The 23,071-nt window shown below is 37.3% G+C and overlaps 1 protein-coding gene across 18 annotated transcripts in view; it reads right to left on the bottom strand.

Annotated features, from left to right (window-relative positions):
* DLG1 (discs large MAGUK scaffold protein 1) overlaps positions 1 to 23,071 on the bottom strand; it is a 163,111-nt gene that overhangs the window by 32,099 nt on the left and 107,941 nt on the right. For all 18 annotated transcript variants that reach the window (XM_063338639.1, XM_063338640.1, XM_063338641.1 and 15 more), the window contains 6 exons: positions 22,728 to 22,897; positions 21,905 to 22,041; positions 19,901 to 20,045; positions 11,139 to 11,265; positions 8,803 to 8,959; positions 7,696 to 7,798 (listed from right to left, as the gene is read on the bottom strand). In XM_063338639.1, coding sequence (XP_063194709.1) covers positions 7,696 to 7,798; positions 8,803 to 8,959; positions 11,139 to 11,265; positions 19,901 to 20,045; positions 21,905 to 22,041; positions 22,728 to 22,897 — 839 coding nt within the window. The remainder of the gene's footprint in view (positions 1 to 7,695; positions 7,799 to 8,802; positions 8,960 to 11,138; positions 11,266 to 19,900; positions 20,046 to 21,904; positions 22,042 to 22,727; positions 22,898 to 23,071) is intronic.

Raw genomic sequence — 23,071 nt, 5'->3', positions numbered from 1 at the left:
CAGTAAAACAGTATCAGTTTGGTACCCAAAGGATCAGCACCCATCCCCTGTTGACCAATTAGGCTTGGTTCAACTTCAGCGTTACACAGCAAAGTGCAAGCTCTGCTAATCTGTCTAGAAGAGGTTATATTTCTATCTCTATGATTAAGAAGAGCTGGATATCAACTATCTTCAGCACTTTGAAGGGTAACAGGCAGCAAAACTAACACGAAATGCAATAAAATAAGAACATAAGAATAACAGTATCTCTTCTTGCCTAGAATTTTCTCAAAGTTTCCAATAAGTTTAGGGGCAGGGAAGGAGTAGCACCTGCCACGATAATATAGAGCTTTAAGAAGCGCAAGCATCTGCTGCTTCAATTCATGGCATTTATCCAAGAGCACATCATCACCACCACCAAAGGAAAAAAAAAAAAACCCAAAGCCTACTCTGGTTTACACGTAATCAGTTGTTAAGAACATTGGATAGATACATCTGGGCTCAAGTTTAAACTTCAAAATTATACTGGATAAAGCAGATGGTGCAAAACTAGAATAAATCTGCTCTATTTCTTGTCTGCAAGTATTGCACAGCAACAAAGAAAAAGGAATAGGAACAGGGGCGAGAGGAGGGGGGCAAGGAGTGAGAGGGGCGAGATTAGATCCTGGAAGATTCCTCTGCTCCTGAGCTCCTACAATGATTTTACCTAGAAAACTGTAACGTTTACTTTAACAGAAATCACAACTTCGAGAAAGGGTCTGAGCAGTGAAACTCTCCTGGACTGCCTATCTGGTAGGAAACAAGAGGACAGTAATAAACAGAGATACATGGTGAATAGTCTATATGGGTAGTGGAAGAGAAAAAAAAGAATCTGCAATGAAAATTTATTTGGTCTGGAATGCACATTCTAGCAAATGAGGCAAAAGGACAGAAGACTGCAACAAGGGATGGAAAATTCAGCAAGCAGTACAGAAGAAAAAGCAACTCACGGAAGCATGGGTGTGTGCACAGGGAACAGATGGCAGCACAGCACTGAGAAGCAGAGATTCTTACATATACTGAACCCATGAAGAGCTGAAAAAGTTCACTTTAATTATAAAAGAATGCCCCTTGCTTCCCTCTTCCCATCTGTCTGTGGAAAGCCCTCCTTTCGCAGGACCCATTGGATCTGTCAAAGCAGGACTCTTGTGTTAACAATTTTATATAACTACTGATTTATATTCTTTTCTCCACTTCAAAGTATTCAATTTTCCTTTTCACGGTGCCTCCAAACTGAGAAATGGAGCCTGGCAGTAAGTTAGAACAGCCACCACTGGACTGATCTTGTATTGACCTCCTATTTGTTTTCCATTCTATGCTTGTGAGGCAGGACGGCCACAGCACGCAGCTGACTGAAGTTGTATTTATGAGTTTAGTCACGTACTACTACCATCCCTTGATTATCTATACTGGGATTTGATAAATTCATGTTTTGCACATCTTTTCTTGATACAGACTGTAGTATAAGCTTCAGTTAGTAGAGGAGGTTGCGGAATACAGCATGTTGAGCACAAGCACTCAAAAACATTAGCAAAGAGATTACTTATTAAAATGTATGGACCACAACATCATAAATCATTTCTGAGGAGATATTACTTTGCTTCAATGCTTGTCATTTTATATTAACATGACCCGAGAGAGACCACAATGTATTCCACATGCTATTGGTGGCTTTCATGCACTCTAATGTGTAATGAGCTTGTACCACGTTAATCGCTTGAAAGACTAGGCCATGGAATTTCAAAACAGATCAGAAAAATTGCATTTGTATTTAGTTAAGAACACCTCCTGCAGAGCCTGCAAAACACAGAGACTAGGTCCAGCCACTGCTGACAAAAATGTTGTGGAAGGTTTACCACATATTCACAACTCGTAAATGGCTGAATTATTCTTAAAGGAAGACAAACCATTTTATCTATTATATTAAAGAGCAGGAGCGAGGTTTTAAAGGATTAAAACATGTGTAAGCCGCCTTATAGCGTCTATGAGGACTATATATAGCAGAACCCTTCTAATCTTAATAGGCCTGATTTTAAAGGTACTTTAATTGACTAATCCGATTACTTGCAAATGAGTAGAACCAGGCACACAACAAGCAGGAAGAAGTTTGGAAGACTGGAGACCCCAAAACAGGGTAAACATTTATTTTTATTTTTTTTAAAAGAATTTTTCATTTTATCAAGTTGGGATGTACTGATCTTTAAACCACCTTTGGTTAAGACAATCCATGTTCTCAGCTACAAAGCAAGAGAAGCTCATCCTCCACATACAAAACAAATACTGAAAGCTAAGTTTTGCAAAAGCATTATTGCTTTTGTGCTACTCCAGCTGGACTTTTACAATATATTTCAAGACAAATGCTCAGAAAATAATCTTAGCTTACACACACGGAAGTGCTACCATTTCCCAGAGCTTATCTATTCTGTTTTAAATTCCACCAGAAAACGGTACATAGATGACGTATTACAAACAGAAAAATTTGTCAAATACTGGCCATTGAAAGGTGAGCTCTAACAAAGCTTTCCCCCTGCCCCCCGTTGTTTTGTTTGTTTGCTTGCTTGTTTTCCTTTTGATTCACTTGTTTTAAAGACAAGAGAGAATGAAAAATACAAAGTTGTCTTACTTGGGTCTTGTCTTCAGTAGATTAATATATTCATTCAGAACATAACCAAATACATGAAAATCCACCTAAAAATCTGGCTAACAACGTATGAGGAGTTTTGATTGAACTATAAATCAACAGAAAATCACTTATTTCCTTTAGTAAAGCTGAAAGAAAAATGTGTTTTAACCCTCTGTATGAACAATATAAGTTTAGAAGCAGAGGGTTTAAGCAACCTTAAAATCTTCTCTTGATGTTTTGGCTCCACCTTCTCCTAATCTCACACTGATCCACCCAATCACTTAAGAACATGGAGCTAATCTGATCACTTAACCATCTTACTACTCTTTCAGAAAAGAAGTGGATACATAGAGATGGACTTGATCATCTGAGTTACAAAGAGAAGACCAGTGCAGACTCTAAATTCTAAATAACAGGCAGCTGATAACCCACATGAAATAAAGACTGCTGTACTAGTTAAAATTATAATTTTATTTTTTATATGTCAGGTGGAACCTTGAGAAACAGAAAGTGCTACTACCCTTTTCTGTCACGACAGGCTTATCTGAATTTTGTCCCTGTTTTGGGGAAAGAATCAGGTGACCAGTGAACGACTGCTGATGCCACTTTGCCTGCTTGCTTTTTCAAGGCCCTCCAAAAGCAGGCTTCACAGTTAATGTGTATGGAATTACAGTTATACCTATACTTAATTGCCCAGTTCTGATTTAGTAGCATGTAACTACAAAAAAAAGTTTAATCCACAAAATTATTTTCTATTCCACTTCAACCAAATATATTTTTCATATTTTTAATGCATTTCTTTGGCTATTTTTCTTGTTTTTAAACACTTACCTGCAGTCAAGCTATAATACAGTTACCGTAGCCTAATGCCAGGTTCTACATTTTCAGAATAACAAAATCTAACCTTCCAGAAATTCTGAATTTTGAGGCAACACTACTATTATGTCATCCTCAAAACAAGTAAGAATGTTTCAGATGACCATTTCATCTGAATAGACATAAAAATGGAAGTGTCAATGAAATGAGTGGAGAGCCCTCCAAGGGCTGTAAAAGTCCTATACTTCCCCCTTGCTGCTCTTCTCCTGACTACGTTCCCTTCAAGCACTGAGACTCCCATGATCCTGTGTCCCTGATAAGTAGCATGGTCATAATTCTGACTACCTCTGAATCCCCACTCCCAGGACATACACATATATCCAAATTGCCTAGAGCTTCCTCTCATTCTTCCACGCTAATATCGCATTTTTTTTCCTTGCCACCTTACATCTGTAGAAAACCCAAAGAAGGCAGACAACAGTGTGGCACTGAAGTGTCTCTGCAGAGCCAGGGAGCAACAGGAACATGAAAAGGCTCAGAAACCTCTGTGAATGAAAATGGCTCAAAATGTGTTTGGGTACTGGAGCAACATCACTTTCTTTGAAATCGATGCAGGTCATGGTATTTTGTTTCCAGTGGAGCTCACAGTAAAGCAAAATCCCTTTTTATTCATCAATGATGCCTAGAAAGGAGATAGAAATATGTAGTACAACTGGGGGACTAAGGAAAAGCTTCCAAATAAAGAGAAAAATGAGAGTGACATCCTGACCACACATGTGTGTGTGTGTGTTTGTACCACACTAGTATGTACAAGTACAACCCAACAGGTGAGTCAACGGTTTACAATAGCTCCTAGGTAAGTTGCAAGATACAGCATGGAATCTACAAGGAGCAAGCAGAAGTCAATTGACTACAATCGTGGTAGTACAGAAGTGGTGCCTGATGCGTGAGTCACTTTTGTAAACAGGAGAATACCTTCACATTCACATTTGGCTTTTAGCGATCCCAAAGGGTACAGGTCAGCTGCTGAAATTTGATTCAGTATAATAGGAAAATTTTTAAGGCATCTGTCAAATTTACTGAACGTTGCTGGAAGCTAAATGAATGCCCAGAAGGATATTTTTAAGAATAAGATTACATCTGTTTTCACCCGATCCTATAACCAAGGAATATTTGGAGATTTAAGGGAAAAAAAGTCAACAGTTATGTAATTTGAGCCTGGATATAACAGCAGCAGTATCAGTCAGCCACATTATCCTACGCCAAGTCCACCAACTAGTGTTTGATAAACCATGTTGTCTAACTGGTTTTGAAGAGACAGATACGAAAACTTCAACCCATTCCATGATAGGGGTTTTCCAAAAATTAATTTTTCTACAGCCTACTCAGGCTTTTCCATGACAGAACTGCTTGCAAAAATCCTCTTTTCCCAGAAATCTGAGCAGAAAGACAAATGGACAATTTCTGATACAGCTAGTGTGGTAGGATGTAAAAACACAAATTAGCATTCCCCACCACATCTATGAACATACAAACTGTCATATACAATTACAAGGAGTGAAGTGAGCTGGTCCCAAGTGTCTTCCAACTGCTCCTATCACACTGAATCTATTTACCCAGTTATAATGAGCCCTGATGGATGTCTAAAATCACCTTGATCTGTCCTAGCTGTCAGCATCTTTTACAAAATCCTGCTGGATTTATAAATATAAATAAAATACATATGCAATACAAGCAGTTACAACTGATGCTTTTCATTTTTATGAACATATTTGAGAAACGTCAATGATGAACGATAATTTTATGAACTCTTCATTTTAATACTTGTTAACCTTTTTTTCAATGGCACAAACAAAAAGCAGAGATGATTTTATAGATATGTTTCATATTTTTTCCCCAATTTAAATAAGTGAGGGGAAGAGTACCCACAGCTATAATTTAGGAAAGCTGAAAATGATCAAAGAACATATAAACACTTATCAAGTACACTTAATCACATGGATGATATTTTCTTTTTGGAAAGTCAAATCTCAAATAGCCTGCTTTCCTACGATAATAAACAAACAATAACCTTTAAGGGAATATTCTCTTTGCTAATCTCTAAAATATGAACAGTGCGTATCTGATCCAACTTACCTCCCACACCAGGCCTGAAAGAAGCTGACAGCTGGAGTTCCATGCAATCTCTTTTTACGAGGAGTAAGAAAAAGGCAAGCAGAGATGTCAACCAGACTCAGACATCAGTAACTAGACCTCTCTGAGGCAGGCTGGCCATGTGTCAATTCATACTTCGTCTCGAAACCACGACGGATCTCAATCTCCTAGTTACACTTTTCCTTCACGGCATACTTCAAAAGAGTAGAGTAAACCCTAACATGCTTCCAACATCTTCACTCCAAATGGAGATTTTAAGCACTATTTCAGAAAGGCAGACAGCCATGCAGACCAAACATATTTAAAAAAAAATCCTTTCTTTAAATAATGTGTCAGATGTCTGCCCATAATCTAGCATAATTCAAGTAACATCTCCCACATGCATCCTGTCAAATGGGCCCTATAAACTCTTTGAGAACTGCACTCTTAATACAGCTCAACTGCATGCAGTCTTTGTTCTGAATGCTTCAGTAATCATGAAGGAACGAGTACAGCTCTAGGTTTGAAGTCTTCGAGTGACAGTCGTTGAGAAATTTGTAAGAGGCAGCGTATGTTGCTCTGAGCAAATCTCTGTGCAATGACTCAAAATCCCATCAGTCAGTCAAGCACCTCAATACATGTTTAAAGAAAGTACATTATCTGTTTGGACAAGCGGTAATGAAGAAAGCTGTTATTTCCAATGCAGAAAGAGCAAGAACCATCCAAAATGCTCATTTCTCTTATTATAAAAGGGAAAGAGTTCTGACTTTCAGAGTATGAAGGGATTCTTTTGTTTTTAAAGCCTGAATCCCAGAAAGGGAAGAAAGAAAAACTGCTATTTTTGCACGAAGTCTGGATACCTCTTTTGGCAAGGGGAAAGGACTCCTAGAAAACAAATCCTGGAACAGAGCAGTCTACAGATTGAACATGTGAACGTGATGCACACCCTCTCAAGACAATACAGGCATTGACAACATGGGCTGGCTGCAGGGATTTGACCATGAACCAGACACAAACAAATCAGTTGGCCTTATTACTGGCAGAGTTCCTGGGTCAGTGGAGATACATGATGTTGATGTGGGTGGAGGGGGACGTGAAAGCTAATGTTTCAAAGACTTGGGGAGGACACGATAAGAGAAACATGACGGAAAAGAAGAAAAAAGAATGAAAAGTGTGCTGCAAGCAGCTACCGAACAATTTTAGATGAAGGCAGCAGTCCTGCTCAATGACAAGTCCTGATAAACACCTAAACTTACCCCTTGCCAGTACTGTTAAAGGAATGGTTTAACCAGACAAGTCACTGCAAGCAAGATTTAGTGATGGGCCATCCAATATATCAGAATCGGAGAAAGCTGTTGATCATCACAGTTCATAATAAGACACCAAAAATGACTTCTTATATAAACAGTAATATATGGGTTTAAAAACAATATATATAAAGGTAAGCATATAATTTTAGACTATTGAATTTTTAAAGTCTCAAATAGACAAAGGCATTTGAAACGTGCTGCAGAAATACAAGAGGACAACAAATGTGTATTGTGATGAGGCAGTATTATTTTGCTTCTGCAGAACACAAAAGGATGTGTGCATCAGCTGCCGCCTAATCTGGACCAGAAGAAATTGCTGGAGAAACAGAAATACCAGCGCACTACAAAACAGAGGAATGAAAACTTAATAGTCTCCATAGGTCAGCTGAATCAACACAACACAGAAGGAATTAAGTCTTTTATCCTCCTACCACTACGGAAAATAAAACCACCACATTAAAGAGCAAAGAGAACTGTGAAATACAAAAGTAACAACATGATATTTCTAGCAAGTTCTGTATCTACTGGCTCAAATTTCATGTTATGACATGTTAACAATCAAAATTATCAATATGATCAGAGCAAGAAACATATCAAGCTGTAGCGCCAACACTTGCACATATTCCTATCTGGTCATTTGCAATTATGCTAACAGGTACACATCAACACTTATTACATTATTTGGTTCTCCTCTGCTCAAAAGAGGGGTTAGATGGGGCTGGAGGACATTGTAGATTATCTTTCTTTAAGTTTCAAATTGTAGAAGTGAGCTTGAATACACAAAGCAACCCTTACCTTCTGGACGGTACTGAGCTACGATAGTTACAGCTTGGCCTGCGTTCTTCAGAGCTGCTGCTGCCTGTTCATGGGTGGCTGCTTTGAGATCTACTCCGTTCACCTACAAATAATACCAAAAAGCTTTTCATCAAAATAAATGTTTATCATCACAGAACAGACTCACAAAAATAAAAATTAACCGGACACAAACTAGTTTTCATTTCTTCTTTTTTAAGACCTTTTTCTTTCTTTTTAAGGAGACACAGAGGATGTTACTTTCTGTGATGGTTCACCTCACCTTTCTGCAACAGGGCTTCAGGGACCTCCTTAGCCAAAGTGTGCCTACAGACCATTGAGTTTAACATCCAGCAACAGACCACACCCTGCATGAAATGGTCTAGCCTTGTTTTCAATGAAGCAGATTGAAAAACAGTGTCAGAAAAAACCAAAGCAGAAATGTGTATCATGTTTTAGATAAAAAGCATTTTTCATAGTTCAAACTAAAATAAAGATACATTTTAACATCAGCATTTTAATAACAGCAGAACCCAAATTATTTTTTCCTCTTAAATAACTACCAAATTACAATGTAATGGTGCAAAGAAATGATTCAACATAAATTAATTAATTTCCCAAAGAAATATACAAAATCTTTAGGACCTTCAAGAACTAATACAGAAAAAGCCCTTAGACAGGTACGAGATGGATCTATTTAAGACTAATGGGAAGTTTAGCAGTTACTCCAGGAAGTAAAGCACTCAATTTTAGACACTACTGACAAGTGTCTCCATCTCATTAGAAGGCTTATTTCTGAAGCCTGCATTCTGTCTATTTAGACACACACACACCCCCTCAGCTACCAGACTAAGATAAGTTAATGACTTCAGTGAAAAAAAAAAGTCTCTGAGATAGGAAAAGTGCTATTTTAATCAGGATACAGATGAGAAACTGAGGCAGACTAAAGTCCTCAAAGATACTTTGGAAGTATATTGTCATTTGTTCCATTGTCTCAAGTTTATCTCAGTTAATGATATTCTTTGCACATAAATCATATGAACTGGTACTAATATCCAGGGAGGGGAAAGCTTTTGGTTTTGTTTAAATAAAAGAAGCAAGAAATCCTACAGAAATTATACGATCTCCTTTCCTAAGCTCTCCACTCAGGTCAGCTGGCCCTCCTGCAAGGATGAAAGAGACGAAGATTCCTTCTCCGTCTTCTCCTCCAACAATGTTGAAACCAAGACCTGTTGATCCTCGATGCAGGACGACCTTCCTAGGCTCCCTGGATGAAAGAAAGGAATATGAAATCTTTATCACTAGTCCTGAGTAAAAGTAAAATAAACAATTAGAAAAGCTAAGTTTTCCAAGAGAAGTAGTGTTGAAAATTTAGGTAACAAAAATTACACATTTCTTTAGGCAACAGTGTCACATGCCCTTCCCGCCCCCTCCCCGGTCCTCCCCCCCAAAGCTTAGACTTTCAAATAAGAGCTTCTACTATTTGTACGCTTTCAATTCCCCTTCCAAAGGCAACACAAAACCTCCTTCTTGTCGTTAGGTTGTAAGTATGTATGTATTCTAAATTCCTATTATACAACAATCCTTTTCAGCACTAAATGTCATTACTTATCACTCTCTGTATAGTCCAAGCCTCAACATAGCCCACAGTCTTATTCTATCTAATGGTAACAGCAAGCAACAAAATACTATTTTCCCTTTTTGAAACTTTAAGAACAAATAATAATGGAAACACCAATGATGAAAAATATGTCCTTATGGCTTTAATTTCACTCCAGTTAGTCAAACAATAAATATAGCAAAGAACAATTAAAGAATTATGAACAAAAAAAAAAATCAGAATTTATGGCAGTCTCAAATATATTAGCAATTTATTTGCAGTAACTGCAATTGGAAAAGTTAACTCTAAATCAAGTTGTTGAATTCTTTCTATAGGATCCCCTCCTAGCTTGGATGAGAAAAGAAGAGATATTGATCAAGTTAAGATAAGGCCAGACAACTTCTAATGCAGAAACACTCCTTCCAGAAATCTACTAATCTGCTACTTGACTCAGTACAAGGAAAGCATAAATGATTTCAGAAACAGACACTTATAATAAAGCAGAGTAACTGTGCACTGCATTTGAAAAATCACTAGAGAGCACTAAAGAACAATTAACAGACATTCTTAAGTATTTGGAGACATTACTTATTAATTCATACGATAAACTAAGAAGCTGCATTTTTCCAAAATGAACAAAAAACCATCATGTAGTTCGATCTTTAAAAAAAATCACTCCGTTTTTGCACTAGCTCTTAAATCAACTTAGTGTCAAATTCTCAAATCTCACCCCCTATCAACTGTTATATTCATCTTTTCAGAGTACTATTTTATTACAAATAAATGACATTTTAAAAACCTATGTATCTTGCTCTGATCACACTAATCCATTAACAAAAATGCTGCAGTTAGAGAACACAGATACACAGTATCTTTTAAAATATTATTCAAAATTTCTAAACCTCTCTTTGGGATGAAGGGAGCGGAAGATGGGTAGGTAATTTAAAGAAAATCACCTAAAACCTCCTCTGAATAGCCCTTGCATTTCAGAAGAAATCTAAAAACCTCCTTTTACAGTAATTTTAAAAGGAAAGCTACAAAACTGTAAGTTCAGCAATATTATCAGCAGGACAGAATCACTTTGCCTTATACGTCCATCTAACCCTAAGTTAAAAATAATGACTTAGACACATCCGAGAGTCTCCTACATTCCAGCACGCAAAAAATTTATTCTCCAACTTATTATACGCCTTATGTTTCAATACTGGGTAGACCCTGCCTCAAAAACTGAGTGACATTATCCACATGAGATGACGGTGTGACACAGAATTCAGCAACAACATACTGAAAATGCAGAGTAACATCCTTGTACTTGCAGAACAGATGGGTAACAAAATTACAAGACCTTCCTTTTATCAGTGATGATGAACAAAAGATTAATGTAATCTACTGAATCAGTGAGGGAATGAATGGTCTGTTAACGGGAAAGGATTAAGAGCTCTCTAGCCTTTCTGGATTTACTAATCCATCAAAAGAAACCCTTGCCTGTGAAAATAGGAAAAAAAAAAGAAAAAAAAAGATTGCTGGCTTTAAAATAAGAAATAATCTCTACTCTGCTCATACCACAATCCAGTCAACTCCTGGAGCACTTTGAGATGGCATTTTGATTTTAATACTATTCCTGGACTGATAAATCATGTATGTGCACATATACGTGTGTGTATATATATATATAAAAATATATCTAGTTTTCTCCTTACACCAATGTTTACAAATGTTAAGACTTCAGTGATTTGCATTTATTTCTTGAAATAAATTATACTATTCACTAGTATTTTGCCCACAGACACACCTTGTTAGTTTCCCTGGTTAACTAATTTGACACGTAGCTTTGGTTATTCATTACCTGGTAATCTCATCATCTCCAAGCATTCCCTTGGGAATTGGTGAGTAGCGCCCTGGTGATGCTGGGGGCAAGGATTGTCCCAGGTAGGCAGACGGAGCGATATGGTTATCCACTGGCTGAGAATAAGCTTCGAAGAGGGAAGAAAAATAATAATAATAAAAAAATCATTAAGGCAATGAGAAAAAAAGATGGAGGAACTGAAACAAAGTATTATAAGGAGTGACCTCTTCTAAAACCAAAATGTAACAGTTCAAATGCTACATTATAAATACCAGAGTTCTAAAACACTATGTCATATCTACACATTACACAATCCCCTCCCACTTTAAGTCAGTGAGCTAATTTTTCAGTTTGATTGTGTCTCAGAAAAACCTTTTTTAGAAACAGACACTGTGGAAAGCTGAAACCCTTGAGGACAGTCTGGAGATTTATGTGGTTTTAAAGTTGTTTTTAACCTGACCGAAGTCAATTAAGAACTTCAGCTTCTAAAATCACCATGTCGGAGCAACAGTGAAAAATATATTTTCCTGTTGCACTTCTTCAAAACCGTCAAGCTGCCTACCTCTTTCTTTTCAATGCTTTAATGCAGTGTCTTAGCATCTCCAGGATACTCCAGGCCATCCTGATCAACAGGACTGAACAGGGAGGGATGTTACAGTTCTTAGACATGGAACAAAACCCTCTTTAAGAGCACAGCTGCTGGTAGGGATGCTAGTATGTGCTCAGCCAACAGCACACATCAGGAAACAAACACAGGATTATTCCAACTCCTACTCTTCACAGTAAGAGGCATTAATTTATCAAGAGGAATAAACAAGCTAGGGCAAAAAAGTTTCAACGGTACTGCAAGGGTCAGTTGCCTTACCCATGAACCACAGGTTCATTGATTAAAACTAGAAAGGAGTATTAAAAGGATTTAGTCTAACCATCTTGCATAACAGACCGTGAATCCTGTGCACAAAGTGCAGATGTTTTACATGAACCACGACACACGCATTAGAATAATGTAACATCTTAATTATTTCAATTTATGGAAAATATCCTACAATTCCAGGACAGTTGTTCCAATAAATAACTAAAAGGTTCCATTATATTTCCAAGTTAGGCACATCAATTTTAAATGTCCATTCACCAGATGTAGTCATACCCACTGTCTCCTATTTCGAAGCATATTCTACAATTGAAAAAGTCTTTTTCCTGGTGTAGGCGCTTCAAGTTTTGAGGCTTAAACATGGATGGTGGGGACACTTCACGAGTTCAACATTATTAAAGCTGCCAGACTCTCATTTGCTTGCTGTATCTGATGTGATGCCTGACCATTGAGGATTTACACTAAAAACAAAGCTTTTCAACTGCATAGACATGACACAAATTGCAGAAGTGACCTGTATATTCTCCTTTTTTTGTTTTAATTTTTAAAACCATTGGCAGAACATTTGGTTCACGTACAAACTTCTTCAAGAGTATTTTTATGTGACAGGTTTACTAAATTGCCAGCTTTGAAATCACCCAATCTGCGTTGGATTGATTCTGTATTATTCTAGATTCCTAGTAAACCTGTATGCAGTAAATTCCATACATGGAGTATGTGTCACACCAACATTGTCTTACCATGATCAAAGGTCTAATGAAGAGGTACCGAGCCAGACAGGGAACTACGCATAGTACCTTAGTGCCTGGCACATAATACCCGGTATCATATCTGATTACCCAGATTGCTTCTTATTCTTTAAAGCTTTGTCACAGTATTAGAGTTCTTTCAGTTTTCTAAAAATGTGTTTCAGTAAGCACTAAAAACCACTATTAACAGCTTAGGCAGTTTAGAAGCACTATCTGATAAAGCAATTAAGCGTGTTATTCGGACACACCAGCCCTCAGTGAGTTGCATGCTCCGGTCTGGGACTGTGCGGAACTTTTGGAAACTGCAACTCTGGATTCACAAATGGTTTCAGCAAAAAATCAGCATCTGAGTACAAGAGGTAGCCTGTCTCCTTCTACGACACAGACAAAAGGAAGCTTCCTCAAGTTAGCTTCATGAGGTCTCCAGCAAAGAGAACACTGCTTTTGCTAAAACCAAGTGGTCAACAAAAGCATTCATATTTGAGAATTCCCGAATAATTAGTTGTTCGAGACACATTACTCCTAAAGCCATTTTTTAGAACAGCTGTCACACATGTACATTGCACCTTCATCCTTCTGCTCCCTGCAAGGATTCAAAGACTAGAGATCCCACTAAATTCTTTCTGGCTGCCCCTGGCACAATATGTAGCTTCTATGCACTGGTAACACACTTGGAGAGTTTACTGTCAATTTCGAAACTTGGGTTTTAGCCACACTGGAGTTTTGGCAACAGATTTTCACGATTACCAAACCACACAGCAACATTTACTTTTCAATGGAAAATAATATAGGTATTTTAAGACAAAAGTGTATACCCTTTGTTTAAAGTAAATGATACTTTAAAAAATTACTACTGTACATAAATACAGTTATTTTGGTTTTCCCTCAGAAAATTTCACAACTAAAGCACAAAGTGGAATGTAGACTTTATGATCGCTTTTCCAATTAGTGGTAAATGGCTTTTGATTAAAAAGCCCTAAACAACTGTAGCATAGTATAGCAGCTCTGTACATTCTGTTCATGCACTAACTCTTCTCATTTCACAAAATAAATTCACAATTGCTTCTAACAAGTCAGTGGCAGCTATAAAGATGCATATTTTATAGGAAGCAATTAGATTTTTCATAACAAATTCTGTGTTGGCTTACAGTGCTTTTCATTTGATTGTTTTTAAGGTTGCTAAGGCTTTTAACTGCGTCTTGTTCAGAAGCCATTGCTACCATATAATACTGTCACATACTCTTGTATTTGAGATTTTGTATCCTTTCACCATGTAACTAAAACTCAGCTATCAAACAATATAACAGTTTATTATTTCAGATCTGTGGACTGTTCCACATCATCACTGGGTACATCATTTATAAGGTCCCTTTTCAAGGCTGCTACTCTCAGCGCTATGGAAACCAACCTACAAGGCATAAAAAGGCTCTATGGAGTTCCTGCAAAAAAAACGTGTCTGCGCCTTTCCTTAAACTGCTTTAGCTGGAGATTATACCTAAAGAATATTCATGATGAACATGACAGAAAAAAAAAGGCAAGCCATCATTTTCTGAATTCTAATTCAAGTCTAAATTTCTGTTTCCAAGTAAATATTATTACTGATGTAATTGATAAAGGAACTGTGCTTTGGATGAAGAAAAAGTTACATGCATAAATGAACTTGCTTTGACAGGAAAAGTTGAAGACTCTGAAGGAGAAACTCCATTTCCAAATCCACCCCCTTTGACATAACACAGTTCCACACAGAAAGAGAATGGATGATTTCCTATTATTTCCTTATTATCTGCAAACTGAGGACACCAATCATAAGTACTTCTCTAAAATGGGACATAAAATTAAAACTTTATTGTAATTTACTGCTATTATATATTTCTCTCTTCCTATATTTACGCCATTTAAGGAACGATAAGGCATTTCTGTCTCTAGTGAGAAAACTGATTATTCCCTACCCTGCAGTATTTTATTTCTCAATGCAGAGTGGAAATACTGTAGCAATGCACACACACACACAAAGGAAAATACTTTAAAATTGACTAGGAGTCAAAAAAACATCATTAATAAAGTCTTCAGAGGAGGCATGTAGAGGAAGCAAGTCCCCTGTCTCAAAAACTCTGGAGACACTTTTCTGACTCTGATATTCTACAATATGTACAGGTAACACTGGTGTTTTTAAATAGCAAGTTCTAGCCCTTTTTAGTAATATTTCAACTGAATAACTTTAAAAGCATTTATACCAACAAATTACTGGACATTTGTTCCAGGAACCATTTAATGACCAACACTTACATATAGATTACTGAGGCAGCATACATCCCCTACTGACACATGACCTACCACAGAAGACTAATAGCTATGATTATCAAACACACAAATCAGTTTAGCTCACAATGGTGCTAGCCAGCTGGGTGGCATCGGTCCACAGGACTATCAGGACTACGGTGCTGCTGTTCTTCTACATACAATGAACCTTAGGGTTTTTGTTGAATTTCCGTTTGCTCTACTGGAATTTCTCATCTCTCAGTGTCTCAGAGACCGGACACCACAGAGGAGAACAGTACTCAAATGGCAACATGTTCAGAAAGAACAATCTTTCATAACTGCATTCTTCTTGAGTCAGAAAATGGAGATCGCTGTAAAGTAACTGTCTAAACTAACAATCCACACCTCAAGGGTTAAAAGAAAAATGTCTCACAAGTGATAGAAACAGGCAGAGCAATCAACTGTTCCAGTCTGTCAAGGGCTGTGGTCAAGCTTTCATTGCTCATAGGACCAGTCTCTAGAGCTACAGTGCATAACTATGAGCTATTTTTTCCACACATTCATTCCCTCCTAAATGCTCTGCTTTCAGACAGCTCCAACTCTTCTTTACCAAGATTTCCAACATTAATTTCCCCCATGGGCAGCCAGAAGCCGATCACTCACTCTGATAAATATCAAATGACGGAGGCCAACTTTCAGCCTCAGGTGCACAAAGAATTATGTTGGCAGGATCTGTACTCTTCTCAATAAATACTGCCATAAATCAGAATCTCAGAAACCTCTTGATCAAATGTCCTTTGATACAAACATGCTAACCCCAAAGAAATATCAAATTATTTAATTATCTATATGGATGCTAACTTAACTTTGCCACATCTTTTGCGCCACCAGACCATCTGACAAGACCTTACTATTGCGTGCCTGGTACTCTTACTACAGGAGTTCTAAAAGAAAACAGATTTTGCAGAAAACCTAGGTACTGAAATTTGTGAACCTGGTTCTCAAACAGTATTTCAGTATCCTTAGCTCTGCATTTTAAATCCCTATCACCAGGGAAAGTGAGACAGCCCTACACAACTAAGCTAGACCAGTTCCAGAAAGACAGTCTTAAAAACAACCAAATTATGAATTTAGCGTTTTTGTGGACTTTTGAATGAACTACCATGTTCATAAAAGTTACTACAATGAGCAATCTACTGCATCTTCTGCAGACAGTACAGATACCAAGCCGATAAGTACTGTGCACTGTGCTTTTAGATGTTTCTAATAAAACAAGCATTTTAAAAAAAAAAAACACAAACAACATCACAAATTTAAAAAAAAAAACACCAAGGGAAGTTCTGGGCAGTGAGCAGTCTACACATATACTCAGCCAGTAGACAGGGTTTCTATCTTAACATCATTTGTAACAGGCATGTCCACAGGAAGCTTCTGTGTGAATTTAAGAGATTCGGTAGTGAAAGGAATTTTCCTTACAGAAAGTGGAGGCTTCCTAGTTACCAAGTTACTGTACTCCTTTATAAAGAAGCAATAGCCTTTGAGAAGCTTGCTATCTCCCTTTGAAATTTCCGCTGTAAATGTGAAAATATTGGAGTCCTGAAAAAGCTTTTGTTCTGGACTGTATTAGAAAAATAGCACCTGGCATCTTAGCCATTTGCAGTTGTTTCTGATAAGTGAAAAATTTAGGAAAAGGCTAAACTGATTTCCTTGAATTAATTCATTAAACACCTAACGCAAGACCTTTGTATCTATTTTGTGTGCAAAATTCAGGCAGTAGATCCAGAGCCTCCATGCCAGCCGCAAGAACAGCTGCACTTTTGATCAACAGAGAAAGACAAACCTATGAAGCCTTGGGTAGGAAAGGCTTTCCTGTTTTAAGGAAAAGAAACAGACTGAAGTTTCATCACAGGACCCAGCACTTTGCAGAAGACTGTTCTTTGGTTAACTGTTGACTAAAGTCTACAGAAACAGTGTAAAAAAAACAGAGTAACTTCAGACAGAGAACTGAACACTAAAAGTGCAACTAAATGAAAAAAAAACCAGAAAATCTACTCAAAAGTACAGACACCACTTTAGGCCACAAAACTTGTCAAAGGTCACCAGAGGACAGAAGACAGACACCTGGAATCTGAGAAATCTTGCGTGATTATTTTCCAAAATGCTTCAGCAGGAGAAGAAAGGTTCCCAGAAGACGCTGCTGGAACTTGAGGGGCATGACAGCTCAGGAGATTGGCTTTTCACTTCTCAGTAGAGAGAAGTGCAACCTCACGCAAGGACAGGATACTGGGCTGTGCAGAAATCCACTGTGTCTTTTAAGTCCCACTTACAGGGAGAGCAGCCGAATGGAAGAGAAACTCGGGAGGGAGGACAGTAATGGGACAAAAGAAGGCCTACGTGTGTGGCCAGGTCATTTACTCTCACATCCATTTTCTGGAGGTAAGTCATGTATACTGGGAAATTAAGGACTCTAGGCAAGATGGCAGTGCACTTCCTCTGGAACCCTTGACAGAACCTTCCTGAAGAGCCAACGGACATGGTAAGAAGTTATTCTTGAAGATACCACTGTCTCTTACAGCTCTAAGTTATGATGCAATTAACTTCAGTGAACTGAGTCTCCAGCTCATCCACCATTTGAAAGAAACTAATTCACTGCATGAGAAGAGGGCCAACTGCATGCCCCTATGCATACTGAATATTACTTTAAAAGTACATATTGACACAGATAACGTGAATATAAAAACAAAATAAGCACACAAAGGAGAACACCAATCTGTAGGTGAAATATGACTGCTGCTTTAACGAAGACTCTCAGCAGTCTGATCTCACCTATCTAAAACTGAACTACAGTACTGAGAATCAGCTGCGCTGAGTTTGGCATCTCTGTTCTTGAGTCTACACAGTCTTTTTAATAGCAAAGTGTCATTTAATTAACAGTACCAAAGCACATAAAAATTTAAAACTAGAATCTACATTTATATGTAATGGTTGCCTAGTAAAGAAGTAGGTTTTTCAAATCCTACTACAGGTTCCTTCCTCCAGTCACACAAATTGAAAAATTTCAGTTCAGTTTTCCTAGCCAAAGAGATAGCCAGTCCTCTAAATTGCTATAGTGCTTTGTTCTTTTCCATTTAAGCCTTACATCAAGTTGGTTCTTAATTATCAGGGGCACTGAACAAGAGTTAATAAGTATGACTTCTGCCAATATCAGGGTATCATTGAATTATTAGAATTAGGCAAATTATGAGGAACCAGCTCCTTCTCTACCTTCCTCTCCCCAAACTTTGAGGTTTTGCCTTTCCCCCACAACAGATTCATAAAGTAATTACCCCAATGATTGAGTCAAGATACAGTAGTAATAGATAAGATACTTCTATGTTTGTCGCATCACTATCCGTAGCTGTGTAATTGTATTACTGCAACACTACCAGGAACACTACGAACAAATCAGGTTATCTCTGTTCCAGAAAATCTGAATTCAAGGTGAAACATATGAAGGCATCAGTTATGATAGAGAGAGAAAAAGAAGTCTGCTTTCCAAAGAAATAGTGGGAAAGGCTGAATTATTGGACAGACTAGATAACAGAAGGGAAAATGGCTGCTCTCTAACCATATATATGAGTATAAAACCAGGGATGAGAAAGTGAAGGCTGAAAATTAGTTTAATGTCAAAGAACAGAGCCTTCAAGAACATCCTTCTAATAAGACAGTGAACATATAAAACCTAATTAGCTCCAAATTGTAATTCAGTAAGCTTATGAATAGATTTAATGATAACAGAGCTATTCCCAATAAATGATGGGCTTATAAAGTACTTCAGTCCTTTGTTGTGCTGCATTTTTGTTGTTGTTCTTTACATACTGTTTCAGATTACATTAGTGGCTTTTTAGTCTAAAAGTGCTCCTTTTTTCATACGAAGTAGTATCTGAGCAGATCAGTGCTACCTATCAATTACTTGTATCTAACTGCAGGAAGAAAAAAAACCACAAACCCTAAAATAACTCTCCCCCAGAACCATTTTATGTGACAAGATGGGTAAAACTGGTCATCCAGAAAACCCACCTATTCAGTCTTGGAAAGATACATTTATACCATTCTCATCCCTTCCTCCAAACACTAAATGGTAATATCCATTTTTGAGGAAACAGTATATTAAATTCAAATTTCTCTTCATGTTTTAGTTCAGCCCGGAACTTTCTGGACTTGGACGTCTGACTTCAAAAAGACTCCTGTAAGTAGTACCCTTATGTAAACAAGAAATTCTTCTAACTATTCTCAATACAGCATTCACTGGTTTTCCACTTGAATTTTCAACAATTACGTCAAAACTGAAGCAAGATTTCAAGTAAGTTAATATGGAATTTTGCAATACATTTGCAGACAGGCATCAGAGGTAAAGACCTCCCCTTCCTCCCAGTGGAGTTTATTCAAGTACACGCAGCTCATGAAAAAGCAGGAACACAGGAAAAAAAAAAAAAAAAAAAAAAGGAGTCAAAACATCACTAGCCTCTACCTGAAACAGTATTGTCTTTTGCTCAGTTCACAGGACACTGAACATCTACACAGTGCACGGCCTCCAGGAGAATGAAGCACGTGTTCTCCTTGCACTCCATCAGCAAGTGATAAGAAACATCGAGTCACCAGGAATAGGCTTCACTCACGGAAACACAATGAGAGCACCACCACTGTTGCTGTTGTTTCAGTGCACAAGTTATAGGATGTTATTTCTGTTTAGCATATAATTTTCCTGATTAATCAGCTTTCTTATATCAGATTTTCACACTGTATAATTTTTAAAAGCTTGAAGCTGTTACAATACTAAAAATGGGGTATGTTAAACCATTAAAGGGAAAAGTAATTAAATCACAAAGATAAGCTGAACTTACAGTTTGTGATGTCAGGAGGGGCATAACTGTCATTCATGAACATGCTGGTGGGTTTTGCAACCTTCAGATAAACAAAGTCTGATGTGTTTTTTAAAGCAGTCACTGCTTCTTCATGAGTAACTTCTTCTAAGCAAACACTGTTCACCTAAAGATAAAAAAAATAAACAAATTCTCAACACAGAAAAACTTATGTTTTCCTAAGACACTCACTGAAAGCTGCTGGAGCATTCTGGCATTGAGAGTTTTTATTAGGATTCATGTTGCACAGACACAATTGGTTATATAAAAGTTAAATAAAAGATGCTTTGTAGTGTTGTGAAATATAAGAAAGACAAGTCTTTCCTCAAAAGATTATAATAAACTGTATTGACTGTAACATTGTAAAGAAGGCACACATGACTTTGGAAAACTAAGAGGAGAAATTTGACACTCAAAATGCCATAAGCATGCCCAATCACAGCACTGACACACTATGTTATTGCAAGCATTGAATAGAAGAGTGTTTCTTCTAGTAAGAATAAATCCTACAGGATCTTCTCATGACGTAATTAAGTTCTAGACATTACAATAGGACAACATTCTCACGAGAGGTCAAAAGCAGGGATCAAAACTGGAGAAGATCCCAACATGTCTGACTGATTTACATGCCAAGTACTTTAACTTTACAGGCAACAGATTTTTTTAATCTACTGCTATTAAGGTGAAACACTGGCACTTCAGTTTAAAAAATAAAATAAAATAAATCTTTAACAATTAGTATCTCACGTAAAGCCTTAGTAAATTGAGTTGCTGACCCTCTCTTCCATATTTTGAATCTTGCAGAGGGGAGTAGCTTCTGCAGATAATTCCAGGCAACATGGGAAATAAGGTTTGTACTGCTCTGAACCTGAGGGACCAAAGACACTTTCCTCTGTTTGATTACTCTGTACACTGTGTAAAAACAATTGGGCCTTGTCAGTTCTGTTGCTTGCAGGGGGAAAAACCTCTACTGCTTAAATATAAGTAAACAGAATATATTCTCTTTTTTTCCCACCAATTCTCATGAGGATTTGCTCATGTCTTGAGCTGATTTCACAGAACTATCCACTGTAACACCAAGATGTCATTCCTAACACTTCAAAAAGATCAGGATACTTTATCTAAAGGGATAATCCCACGATTTTTTACCTTTAAGTAGCTTCAATTTTCCCAGCTCCGTATTTCTAAGTGACAAACTTATCCAAAAAGTCTTTTTACAGATGGGAAACTCTGCACTAAACATTTAGAGTCAGTTTCTTACTGCTCAAAGGGCAACAGAGCACAGGTTCTGCTGTCATGTACTCTGCGTACATCTGTACTCAGAGCTCTTACAGCAGCACGTACCGCCTGGCAGACATAGGCGGGTGGAGCAATTGCACCCTACAAGAGTTGAGTTTACAATTCAGAAATTCATTCGGAAATTCCTGGCTCTGGCTCTTGTTTTTCTAGCTGGACAACTAGATTTCTGGATGGAATTTAAGAAAGTTTAAAGTTATTTTTATTTTGTGCATAGAAAATTCAACTTTGAAGTATTGTAAGTTTTAAAAAAATGCCATTCAAAAGCATTACAAACACTGGAATCCAATATAAACAGCAGTTTCACTACAGGCTGGCCAGCCACCAGTACATGGAGTCCCTTTCCATTCTTCTTTTTTGAGAAGAGAAACAATCCCATTGTATGCTGGTTTACATTCCCATCACTCAGATCCCAAAAAAATAATAGCAGGCATCAGATATAAACAGGCTGATTAACACAGGTTTTGCATGAAACATTGTGCTGAGGAGCAGATTTCAGATTCTTTGATGAAATGGTGTCGAACACTGCAGATTTAATTTTTATCATTGATTTCCTGGCAATATCAACTTTTTTATCAATTTCTATGAAATAGCACACCACTGGCAGGCAGCTTAACCACGAAGTGAATCATGCCCTTACTGGACTTAAAAGTCAATGACCATTAAAAAAAAAAAGCAGCTCTTTCTTACAGCTAGAAGTTTGTCTCCAATCTGAAGTTTGCCGTCTTTATGTGCTGCCCCACCTTCAATGATTTTGGTTACATAGATGCTGTTGTCTCCAGGTATATGCTGATTTCCTACACCACCAGCAATACTGAAACCAAGACCTGCTTGAAGATAAAATTGTTACTCAAGAAACCTTTTAGCATTCATTAGATTCCAATTATTACGTAAATAATAATGCTGTCTGTATCACATATACACATACATATATATATAAAGAAATAATAGGCTCTGGTTGAAGCAATACTAAATGCCTTTCCAAGTGAGCTCCACAATTTTCCAGAAATTTCTTAAAGATGTAACGTTTACAGAAGTTCTGAAAATCAAAAGCTAAATCATGTCCTTCATGCCTTGTGAAAGATACACATAGCACAGCTATAGCACCACCAGTGATATTTAAAGAACCATATATAAGGAACCATTGTCCAACATTTTTCCATGTAGAAACAAAATAATACTTTCTCTAAATGTTTTTTAATCTCTCAAAGATCTTTTTAGGTAATTCAATGAAGTATTTTACTCCCATTTTTAGTGTACTTAAAAATTAATAAATACTATCAGAAACACATTTGTATCATTTGAAAGAAAAATATGCATTCTACAAGAACAGTTTCAAGATACAGGGATGAAAATTCAGAAGCATTTGAGATGCCATCATCTTATTTTTCATTATTCTGCATTTCTGAGAACTTAATACACAAGGTACGATTTTATTTTGAAAAATAAATGCAGAAATCTAACGTCAACTCTACCCTTCTTGTGAAACAGAAATTTTGTACTTCCTACGTACCTTTAGGGCCTTTTACAAGTTTGATTTCCACTATTTTTTCTGTGACTGGTTTTCTTCTTTTGACATACAATCGTACAATTGACCCTGCTTCTTTCAACGCTTCAACTGCTTTGCTGTGTGTCACATCGCGAACATCCACCTCATTTACTCGTAGAATACAATCGTTAACCCTAGAGACAGCAACATTCATGTTCAGCTGTTGTGTTACAGCAGAGTGGACACATTAGGAGCCTAGTATTTTATCTACAATACACTAACATACATGTTAACACATTAAGTTACACAGATTTTGCTTCAAAAATACATTGATTCGAGACAATACTCTAAAAGTAATTATTAGTGCT

Source organism: Chroicocephalus ridibundus, chromosome 6, assembly GCF_963924245.1.
Source record: "Chroicocephalus ridibundus chromosome 6, bChrRid1.1, whole genome shotgun sequence".
Lineage (NCBI taxonomy): Eukaryota > Metazoa > Chordata > Aves > Charadriiformes > Laridae > Chroicocephalus > Chroicocephalus ridibundus.
This window is presented reverse-complemented; position numbering and strand designations above follow the sequence as displayed.